Source organism: Zootoca vivipara, chromosome 6, assembly GCF_965207765.1.
Source record: "Zootoca vivipara chromosome 6, rZooViv2.hap1.1, whole genome shotgun sequence".
Classification (NCBI taxonomy): Eukaryota; Metazoa; Chordata; class Lepidosauria; order Squamata; family Lacertidae; genus Zootoca; species Zootoca vivipara.
The window spans coordinates 30,961,340-30,973,557 of NC_142589.1; the positions used below are offsets into that span (position 1 = coordinate 30,961,340).

At 43.0% G+C, this 12,218-nt stretch overlaps 1 protein-coding gene across 1 annotated transcript in view; it reads left to right on the forward strand.

The window, feature by feature from the left end:
• The first annotated feature begins 7,146 nt into the window (after window positions 1-7,146).
• Window positions 7,147-12,218, forward strand: part of TOX3 (TOX high mobility group box family member 3) — a 99,451-nt gene continuing 94,379 nt past the window's right edge. Inside the window, exon 1 of the mRNA XM_035120017.3 lies at window positions 7,147-7,889. Coding sequence (XP_034975908.2) covers window positions 7,788-7,889 — 102 coding nt within the window. The 5' untranslated portion in view covers window positions 7,147-7,787. The remainder of the gene's footprint in view (window positions 7,890-12,218) is intronic.

Genomic DNA, 12,218 nt, shown 5'->3' on the forward strand with positions numbered 1-12,218 from the left:
AAATGCAAATTTGCTGATGCCCTAGAGAAATATCTAATTTAGCATGCTTATTTTGTTTTTGTTCAGTTAACAAACTTAAAAACTTTGAAACAGCCAAGTTCGCCTAAATACTGTATTTGCAATTACCAACATTAATTGTTACTAATTCACTTATAAAATGGGGGGGGGATTCTGTTGGAAAATACAAAAATACAGCACTGGAAAGTTGTCGAGCTGCTGACTCCATCCTGGCTCCTCAGCCTGTGAACCTGCATTCCAGGTCTGGGTTAAGGTGTGGCACCCATGGATCAAAATGTCCTGACCCCAGCTGGGAAAATGGGGGTGTTTCCTACCAGCAAGCAAATCTGAGGCAGCTGTGAACACCATATTAGATTGTGTAGCTCAGTGGCAAAGCATGTTCCTTATAGCTCAGTGGCGAATCACCTGCCTTTAATGCAGAAGGTCCCAGGTTCGATCCCAACCAGTAGTATCTCCAGGCAGAACTTGGAAAGAATCCTGTCTGAAGCCCTGAATAACTGCTGTCAATAATGAGCCAGGTGGACCAATGACCTGACTCAGTGTAAGGCAACATACTGTGTTCCTATGCTGGGAAAAATTCAGAGACCTCTGTTGGCTTCAGCACTCCCAATCGTATCTGCATCACACTGGTACTGACTTAGGTGCCTAAAAGATAATGTTAAAAATCCTTCCAGTAGCACCTTAGAGACCAACTAAGTTTGTCATAGGTATGAGCTTTCGTGTGCATGCACACTTCTTCAGACAATGTGTTCTGCACCAAACTTGCTGTTAGTATATAAAATGGGGATGGCGGAATCCGGATATTCTTTTCCTTACCCAGGTGATGAATGTCTAGGACATTTTTGGTAGACTGCAGATGTCCTACTTAATATCTAGTATTAATAGATTTTTAGCATTCAATATGGATTCTGATATGATAGCTGTACTTAACCCCCTCTGCAAAGAACAATCATATGGCTGCATTGGCAATAGCCTCTATTTAAGAATAGACAGGAGGCATATTCGAAACACTGTAGGCCTGTAATCTCGACTTCAGCAATGGAGAAGCTACAGTAAACATTAATCACAGAGAAAATTGAGCAACAGCAGGAAAGTCCTGCTTAGAGCTAAATCAAAGAAAAATAAAACAGGTCCTTCAAAGCTAAACCACCAGTGGTGGTTAAAACAAAGAGATGAGGGGAGGCTGGGGATGGCTGAGGATACAGGGTAAAACCATTAGTGTTGTTCTTAATGAGATAATAAACCAAACACTCCTGAACACAGAAGCACCAAATAGGAAGGTTTCAGCACAACATGACTTTATTCTGTCAGTGCACACAAGACCGTCATGAGGTTTTGGTTACCTTATTATGGAGAAGATCTAGTACAAACAGGAAAGGTGCAATGAAAGGTCCAGCTAGCGGTGGCTGGGGCAAAAAGATCTTGCTTATTTATGAAGGTTACAGAAACCAGGTCTGTGTTCTTTAGAAAAGTGGAAATTAAGAGGGCGCGTCTCGGGGTTGGAGAGAACACTGAAGGGAATTGAGAAGATAAATGTTACAAGGCTGGTTGAGCTACTCTGCAATAAAGAACAAAGGATCGTGACCTAAAGGGGACCTGGGAAATATATAGAAGAGGAGGAAATATGGAGCAACGCCATGGAAGGTAGCACAATGGAGTCCGGAAAACTTAAGTGCTTCACTTGAGAAATGGAACAGTCACACATTCTGAAAATAATGGGAAACAAAACATTCACATGCATAATTATGGATTAGACTGTGATCCTTTTTTTAAATAGATTAGATTGTTATCCTCCATATATTAAAATATACAGTATGACCCAATAAAATGCATACTCAGATGCATACCAAGAAGTGTATTAAGTCTAACTGCAATAAATTAATAAAGAGAACTGTGTGTATGTAGAGGGGTTACCTTCGTTTCCTAGGTCTCAAAATCACCTCCATCACAGCTCACTTGACTTTGCTTAGACATGCCTTTTTCATGCAAATTCTCCAATCTCGCTCGTCAAACATTTAATATTTTGAATATACTCCTCCAATATCCATCATAAAGAGGCAGAGCTACTCAATAATGCTTTGCGGCTGGAGTATTGTGAGGTCGCCACAAAGGAATGGGTTGGTTTTTCCCCTCTTTCATTCAGGTCGTAAGGTCAAGCTTTGCTGGATTAATTTTGCAGAGTCCCTTTGTTACAAATAACAAACAAGGTCATTTATTTTCATTTCCTTGTTTCTAATTGCATAGATCTCCTTTGGAGTATGAACTCGCTAAACAGGTGGCTGAAATGCTGGGAAGCAGGAGAGGGAAGACTTGAAACGGTTCCAGAAAAGAAGTCCCGTCCCACTCTAGTCAAGCAGCAGTGATGAGTTTGAGGTTTAACTCCTAAACAGACTATGCACCTGCTTACAAAGCAAGGAGTATTCACACTCAAGGAAAACACAGATCCATGTAAATGGGGAGCAGAAAGGACGAAGCTCCCCCCCCCATTGTTGAATGCTTTGCTGGTGTTTTGTAAAATTTAGCATTGTTACATCTTAAAGGAAGGGGAACGCATTAGTGAGGGCATTAGTTTGGAGTATTATTTTACAGCCAATTCCTAAATGAGCTTTCTCAGAAGTTGGACAATAACTTATCTCTGTAGCATTAAGTACAAAAAAACCTCCTTTCTTTTCTTTCTTCCTTTTAAAAAGGGAGAAGTACACTGGAATTCTAAGGCTGGAGCAAGTTACCGTGGCAGGGGTGTAGAACTCACATCTAAGGATGGATGGATGTGTCACTTTCAGTTTTATTCAATTCCTCATTTTCCCAATTTTAAATTCAATTTCTTCACATTTCTGCAGCAAATTTTAAAATAAATCTTCATGAAATTTCACCCACAATTTAGTGTGAATATCTCGCGATCTACACATTTTTTATTCAATTTTTACTAATATTGTATGCACATTTTCACAAGCAATTGTCCATGATAAAATGCATTTTTGCACACTATCTTCACTAATGTATGCATTTGTATGCAAACTATCCGCTAATATATGCCGTTAGCCGTTTGGTACATATTGATTGACGGGAGATCTTCACCACAAAATTCAGAGAAGTGCAGATTTAAAAGGATGTTGTGTTTCAGTTTGATTGGTTCAAGAAGTACAAATTATGCTGTTTGCATCAACTCTGCATCTGCCAAAACATTTAGTTTTAGCCACAGGATGCTAACTTCATTCCAGAACTAGGGGTGAATGGAACATTTGCTTGCTTTGATTTTGGGAGTGAAAGGGTTGAAATGTTTACCAAACCCAGCTATTCCTTAGTCAGTTCCCACTCTGGTGCTTTTTAAAAAAATTATTATTATTTTAGGATTATCAAAACAGATAGCCTTGTAATAATTATCCAGCCAGTTGAGGAAATCATGAAGTCAGTGTGATAATGGCATTATGCAATGTAGCTGATCAGCTTAGGTCACAAAGTATTCCCATATCCCTATATAAGTTTTTAATGGGGTCAAGATTTAATTTTGGAGATGCTCAGTTTCTGCTGTTATTGGTATTGTATTCTTGCATCGCTATTGTTAGGCCTTATTATGAATTATGCAGGGATTGCTTAATTTTATTGTATACTTATTGAGATGGTTTCATTTACTGTTTATGATTACAGTACCTCACATCTTGTTATACTTTTGTAATTATGCAAATATTTTCATGTTGTAAGCTGCCACAAAGCCAATTTAGAGTGAGGCCTTTTCAGTTCAGCGCTGCCCTCCCTCTGAATAAGTGAATAAATTTGTTCTCTTTTGCAGCTCTCTCTTCTTGAAAATAAGGGGGGGGTTACCATAAAAGTTTTCTTAAAAACTGTTAGCATTTTCAGCTGAACCTATCAGACACTTTATTCTATACTTACACAAGCGCATCAGAAGAGTTTCCAGATACTGATACCTCTTCTTACAAGGTACAATCAAGTACCCATGAAATTCATTGCCTACATTTACACATTACTAAACACATATTTATCTGAATGGCTAAGAGAACAAGGAAAACATTTTATCTGGTTAGATGTTCAGACAAATAAGAGTGCCATTGAGATCAGGTAATTTATTTATTTTTTGCAAGAAATTCACAGGCCAGTTACTGATTTATTTATTAACCTGATCAAAATGTTAAAGTGTGAAAAGAAAACTTCTGTGTGAATAACTTTTACACTCCCTGCCAAAGAACAGAGAAACAAAAATCCACCGTAGAAATGACCCAGTAGTGACTTTTATTGTCAGGAACACATATCTTCCTCATGTGCAATATTTCTATCCTTTTTTACTCCATATCAGTAATCTTATTGAAAGTCACGCCTTCCTCATTCAGGTCAGTCATTCTTTCCCAGTCCCCAAACTCTCCTATTGGGATTGGGAGCTACCATCCCCCACTCCATGGGGGCAGGAGTGCTAAGCCAAAGGATGAATGGACACTGCAGCATCAATACCACTGATGTGTATAATACTATGAAAAGTATCCAATGCTGCCTGGCCTCAGCACTGCTGACACTATGACAAATGTTTCTTCCTAGTTACAGGGCCAGTTTTGGGCTGCAGTTCTATACACAGTTAACCTGGAAGTTAACTACCACTGAACTCATATGCTTGTACTTTAGTTATGGATAGTTGTGATTTAGGACATGTAAATTCTGCTTTCTGGAAAGAACACACAACAGAGTCTAGCAGAAGCATGCTGTTAGGTTTTTACTAGTGAGAATGATATGTGTTCCACAAGGTTACTGAATATCATTTTTTTCAGTGGGCTTTATTTTCTTAACTTCCTTTCCGCCCTGAAAATTCTGTTGTTATCTTCTAGGAAAACCAGAGCACTTGAAATGTTTGAAATACCAAATACAGTATTTGTCTGGTCAATGAGGAAGTGCCCTCATTACCCCCATTGTTCTATAGTTGGCCACTGAAAAAGAAATGCTGTTGTTAAGCTTTTGTGTGATGCTAAATGTGTGTGGAAGGGTGGACCTGGATGTATGAAAATGGTCCTTTTAAAATGGAAATGCACTGATGTGCTTCCACAAAATAGCTGCACTAGATATGGTTCTGCCAAACTTTTCTTGTTGAAATGAATGTAAGGCTGAGGAGGGATCTGATTAACTTAAAAATGATTACACAAGTAAATGTATGGTTTGGGACCATAGCGTGGCAGTCCCAGGTTCAATTCTTGGTGTCTCCAGGTAAGGCTAGGAAAGTTGGAAACCCTGAAGAGCTTCTGCTAGTCTGGGTAGTTACCAGTTTTCAGGAACCACAGGTGGGCAGAGTGCTGTGTGCTCATGTCTAGCTTTCCACAAGTACCGGTATCTGCGATAGCAGGATACTGGACTAGGTGGGCCTCTGGGCTGTTCCAGCAAGCTCATCTTATGTTCTTATGTAGACAATGATGAGCAAGATGGACCAATGATCTGACTCTGTACAGTCCTATGTTCAATCACTGGCATCTCCAGGTAGGGCATCTCCTGCTGTTCCAGGGTTGAGCTAGATGACCCAATGGCCTCTCTCAGTATAGAGCACCATCCTGCATGGAAGATTCATGTTATTTTGAGAATTCATTGAGAATGCTTCTTGTTTCGTGCATGTTCATGCACACCCAGCAGTTGTTGGCTGCAGCACCTATGGAGATTTCAATGTATGGATGAACACCACAGAGAGAAGTTAAGAGTCAGATTAGGACCTGGGTTCAAATCCCCCACTGGGGCATGGAGTTCACTGAGTGGCCTTGGGCCAGTCACCAACTTCAAGCTTAACCCTACCTCACAGGGTTGTTGTGGCGATTAAATGAGGAGGGGGAGAAGGACCTTGTGTACCACCTTGAACTCCTTGGAGAAAAAGGCAGGATAAATGCAATAAATAAATTTTAAAAATGCACATTACTTGTTTCATCATCGAGTGTATTCATATATAACAGTGGGGAGCAGGATTATGTGTGTATCACCTGAATACATTTGTTATGATGTTTGAAAGAGCCCCATATATCCAGCTGTCTATCACATTTTCTCCATGCTGGGTTTCTGGGGGGTGGGGAAGCACTCCAGGTACACAGAGCACATGTATAAAACGAACCTGCGGAGGTTAGATGCTCAACACTCCTGCTCCCACCTACCACTTTCCTTTATTTGTTAAAGGACAAATTTGTTAAAGCAACAAAAGACCGCGAGTGAAATGGATGGAGGAGCGTTAGATTGGAGGCAACACCAAGTAAAAGCTGGCTTTGGGATGCTCTACCCAGCTCCCACGTTCAAGGGGTTACAAAGGCTTCCCTTCAGATGCCTGCCTGAGAGCCAGCCTACCCTCTTCCTCTCTACCAACAGAAAAGCTGCTTCAGACATACACGTGTATTACACTCTCTTCATTTCCCCTCCCCTGGCAAGCTCAGAGGAGTGAACCCCAACCCCGCAGCAAAGCACTGCCGAAAGTTCTGACTGCGGTGCATAATAGACCAACGGTCCCCATTCACATGTGCACTTGTTTCCCGCCCCCCTCCGCCGCTCCCCTCCTTTGTGCACGTGCGCTTCGGTTTTCTCTCTCTCCCTCAACCTGGCGGCCGGCTGGCCGGCCAAGGAGCGCGCAGGGGTCGGGGGTGGGGGGGGGGAGAGAGAAGCGAGCGGGTCCCGGCCCCTTTGGACGCGCGCGCGAGGCAACCCTCCTCGGCGGTGTGCTGCTGAAGGGAACGAGAAAGCAATAAAAAAAATAGGGGGGGGGCAGTACTGCCAGAAAGCGAAGCGGCAGCGAAGAACTCGGCGACCCCACCACCAAGTCCCCCCTTCGGCCTCATTCAAGTTGGGCGGTGCCAAGAGCAGCCGCTACCGTCGCCCCGCTTTTGGAGCACTTTTGGGGCGTGTGTGTGCTTGGAGACAGCGAAGCTGCCTGCCGCCGGGGCTCCTTTTCTTTGCCGCCTTCTTTCTCCCCTCACGAGTTCCTCTGCCCTTTCTCTCTCTCCACACACACAAAACAGTCACTTCCAGAAGAGGGGAAGGGAAAAGAAAGAGACACACAGGGGGAGAGAGAGACCCTTGCGCCGGCTGCCTCGGCGGCGGAGCGCGCGCCCGCCTGCCCGCGCGCCCGGTCGCCGTTCCCCCCTCTCCTGAGGCAGGCGGGAGGAGGGGGCCGAGAGAGAGAGAGAAGCCGAGAGAGTGAGAGAGAGCCGCTGCTTCTGCTTCTTTCTCTCCTCAGAGCCGGGCGCGTGGCTTCTTTGTGTGGTGCAGCTGGTTCTGGAGGCAGAGAGAGAGAGAGGCGAAACCCGGGGGCTTGCCATTGGAAGGGGGTGGGGGGAGAGAGAGAGAGGACTGAGAGAAAGCTTTCGCCCCACTTCTCCAGAGGCGCGAGAGGCTCCCCCTTCTTGCTCTCCCCTCACCTTCGCCTCACCTGTGCCTCTCCTTCCCCGCCTTCGGCTCACCTGCCGCTCTGCCCCCTCCCCTCCCCCGTCTCTATCATCCCATCCCTTGTTTGTTTTTGTCCCCCCCCCCTCTTTCTCCCTCCTCTCCCCTCCCTCCTTGTCCTCCAGGAAGCTTCGCCTCTTTCCACTTCTTGCAGATTCCCAAACAACTTGAGCAACGTTCTTCCCTCCAAACCCGGGCACTTTTTAATTTTTTATTTTATTTGGAAGGTGGATCTATTGAGAGCCTCTCAGAACTTCACCCCTTTTTGGACCACACGGACCTCCTTTCTTTAACTCTTCTTCCATCCAACACCCCCTTCCTTTCCCACCCCCCCTGCCCCAAACAACCCCCCCTATCCCTTCAACATGGATGTAAGATTTTATCCTGCTGCATCTGGAAGCTCCCTTCCTGGAGACCCTTCCAATCTGGACTTTGCCCAGTGTTTGGGTTACTACAACTACAACAAGGTGACTACTTCTCTAATTCCTCCCCACTTTTCTTGTTTTATACCTTTGTTTCTGGTGTGCCTCTCTAGTTTTCCTCATAATATTGTGCCTGGTAGTGCTCTGTTTTGCGGTAGTATATTTTTGTTTTAGTTTTTTTTGGGGGGAGGGAAGGTGGAACGAGGGGGAAAGGGCACTGCAACTACTGAAACTTTCTTTCCCTGCTGTTAAATGGGGCAGCAATTTTTTAATCAAAACTTTCTCAAGTGTTCTCTCCAACGCTACCCGCCTCGCTGCTCCTTTCCATGGCCTGTACAAAAAGCCATCTCTGGCTCCTGTTGTTGTTGTTGTTGTTGCTGCTGCTGCTGTTGCTACTACTCCCCCTCCCCAACTTTGGAGGGATAATCCCTTATCATTTCCTCACAATTCTTTTGAAATAAAGCACACACACACACACACACACACAAATACAAATGTAGGGCTTGTGGAATAGCTACTGTTTCATTGGCCGTGGGGGAAATTGCTGATGAAGGGAAAGTGTGTGCATGGTGTATCCGGGCAAAAATGGGCTTGTGCAGTTTGCAAAGATGCTGCTTTCTGCTTTACTTGGAATCCCTGGAACAATGGGCAGTTTTTGCTGAGGCTCTAAGAAGTACTTTGGGAATTGCAGCCAGGGAGCAGCTGCCACTATTGTCTGTCTTTCTTTTCTTTTCTTTTCTTTCTTTCTTTCTTTCTTTCTTTCTTTCTTTCTTTCTTTCTTTCTTTCTTTCTTTCTTTCTTTCTGTTGGGTTGTATTTATTTTTAAAAAAATATCTTATTTTTTTTTAAAAAAAGTCAGATCTATTTCTTTTCTTATAGTCCTTGGTATTTAGAGTATGATAAAATGTAATGCTGATCAGAGATTGTGCATTGCTGCCCACTCCCCCCCCCCAAGTCATTTGGGTCCCACTTTTTTCACATTCCGCCACAGTTAAGACATTAACTAAGGCATTAGTTCTGACAAAGCATGCTTGTGTGGAGTTTTATTGAAATCCGTGGGATACACATCCCAGAAAAAAATGTGTTTAGGATCTGGGTGCCAAAGGTCATTCCAAGTGGGAATTAGTTCAGTGGAGGCATGATTCCTTGCCTGCTAACATTACAAAGCAAGCGAATTGTTTCATTCGACTTGTTTGTCTGCCAGATAGAAGCTGTTGGTACGACTTAGCTCCATGGCTTATTTACATCTTTCTTGTGGCAGTTTATACATGAGAAGGCAGATGTAGCAGCAGCAGCAGTCAGCAGAAGGACACTCCCCACCCTAAATGCATTTTACAAATACTGTAATAATAATAAAAATGTTTCAACCACAGCTAGTCTGTTTTTTGCCAACAACCAGGAAGGAACAGGGAAATGCAAACTTAAAGAGAGACATGGTGACTCATGCTATTCTGAAAGGGACTTCACTGTTTGCATTAGGCTGTGTCAATAGCTATTAGCACGGGGCCTTCATACATGTATATAAAGATCCCTTTCACGGCTAGCTGTCTCTCTCCTCCTCCACCACCATGCTGCATTTGCCCAGCCTCTGGGGCCCCTTGTGAGATACTGCCTGTTGAGATACTGTGCAAATGGTTAACTGAATGAAGAATGTAATGATGATTACCTAGGCAATGCATGAGAAAAAGGAATTGGTCAGTGGTGGGAAGACGGAATTTTCAAAACAATATCTGAGGTTATCAAAAGTTTCTTACTAGGAGGTTTCTTGAGAAAAGCATGTCACCAAAGCAAGCTCTTCTTTTAAGAAGGCTCTGTTTTCAAATGTGCTTGGTCAGGCATGGTGGTCATGTTTGATGGAAGCAGAACTGGTGTTTGCCTTGTTCCATGTAGCCGAAGCATACCAATTCCTTTTCACCAAGGTTTTGTTAAGCTGCTCCTGGAGAATGCATGCCTGAGCTTGCTCTTGGGACATACACCACTGAGAATATGAGCACGCTGCTGCCTTGATAGTATGAAAAAGGAAAAAGAGAGAGGAGGGACTCTTAACACCAATTAGGGGCTTTGATTTTTTAAGAGTTTTCAATATGCTCTGAATAACTCTGCAAAGTCACTTGTTAGGGCAGCCAAATGTATAAAGTCACCATCATTTAGAGAATGGCTAAATGTTTGCTGCACTTTGTATTAATCCATGAACATTTTTGAGCTAAACTATATACCAGCCATATTTTTTGTTTGGCTATTTATCCTTGGTGATAATGAAAAGACAATGTGTACATTCTTCTTTGTTTGCTATGTGCCTCCACAACATGTGAATGGCTCCAAAATTAGAAATCTGCAGAAATGGACCAATTGTAGATACCTTTTAAATAATGTTATATTGTATCTTTAGCATCACTAGGAAGGAAAGTGTGAAACTGCTGTTGGATACCATTTCTTAGAACACCAATCTCCTCAAAACCAAACCAAACCAAACCAAACCAAACCAAAAAAACACTAAACTGGTAGGAAGCTATTAACTCTGTTGCACTTTTCCTGCCCCTGTTAAAAAAAAACACTTGTATTACCAACTTGCAATTAAGGTGGAGGATGGATATTAGTTGGGCTGTGATCCTAAACACACTTTGAAATAAAGATCATTGAAATCAATAAGCTTTGTAACAAAATGTGTTTAGGATCAGGATGTTAAGACAATAATTTTATTGCACTTTTTAAAAGTAAGTCTGCTAACCTATGGGTTTACTCTAGGGTAAACAGTTTGAAGGCAGTGGTTGCAAATCTCATTCTGATTCATATACAGAATGAGTTTTAAATGTAGTTTTAAACCACAGATGGTTAGGTGGTTGATGACTTGTTCAGATAAACCTTGCTTCTTTCTTTTGCTGAGCTCATCCAAGCTGCTCCTGGTTGCTTTGTCATCGAAAATGCCTTTGCATTAGTGTATTTTTACATACGTAGCTATTAGCTGATGTTCTTAAGATGTGTATCCACTATTTGTAGCAATGTTGCAGCAATGTTAGTAGTTGCATTAAAAATCAGTGTGGTCCATAGGAACCAACTCCTAGGGGCCAATGTCCCTTTGGCCCACCCAAGAAAACATTTTTTGGGGGGCTGCCCCCCAGCTGACAGGCATTGCCATTCAAATGGTGTACGTGTGCCACAGCATGTGATCAATTATGCAGGACAGGACTTACCTGAATGCCCCCCCCTCAATATTTTGTTCAAGTTGGCACTCCTGCTGTGGTCATTGCATAGCTTAAGAACAGGCCAGCAATATTGACTGGCAACGTAGTAGGGAGGACAATCTTCTACATGTGGTTCTACATATGAATGCAATGGGCAATAACACAAAATACATCATTTGTGTGTGTCTAGAATGGGTCAGAGCAGGCTTCCCTCCAGATGTTTTGAGACTACAATTCCTACCATCCCTGACCACTGGTCCTGCTAGCTAGGGATCATGGGAGTTGTAGACCAAAAACATCTGGAGGGCCGCAGTTTGGAGATACCTGGTTTAACCTACAAAGTTAAACTGCCTATCACTATGGCTTATTTGGGGGATATGGCTTAAATTCCTTATTTAGAGTGAATGGTCTGAGGCTAGGCAATTGTGCAAGGCATTATTGTATGTGTCTATAGTTAAGATGTTAATGGTATTTGGGTTGTACAGTATATGGACTACTAGGGATTGAGTGGCTTTCTCCTTGCCTCATCCTTGCTACATTTCTAGTGTACCATATTAAGACATTGTAACGTGTAAATTCAGTCCTGTTTGATGATAAGGTGAAGTTGATGGGGTTGTTCCAGAGTTACGGGTTTGAGAAGTTTGCATTTGCAGGTCCATTCCCAAACCAGTCAAATCTCATCAGGATTGGTGCTTCATCTGGTTTATAGCCAAATAAATACTGTTGCACCAATCTAGTAGGACATATTTTTTCTTCTTCTCCCTCCCATGGAAAAACATACAGCAAGGAGCAGAGGGAAGCACAGGAACCTGCCTTACACCAGACCAGAATTTTTGTTTGTTCAAACCAGTATATTTCACTCTTAACTAGCAATGGCTCTTCTGGGTCTGAGGCAGATGTTTTTTCCCCCACATTACTTGCCGCTTGATCCTTCTAACTCAGAAGTGTGAAACCTGTGGCCCTCTGGATATGGCTGGACTACAATTCCCATCACCCCTGACCATGCTGGGTGTGGTTGATGGGAACTGGAGTCCAATAACATCTGGACATCTGGTCACAAGTTTCCCAACCACTTTTCTAACTAGAGATGCCAGGGGCTAAGCTTCTGACTTTGGCTTGCAAAGCATGTATCCTACCACCGAGGTGCATGCATGCTGCCTCTGAAGTATGCCCTCTTCCCTGGCACACAAAC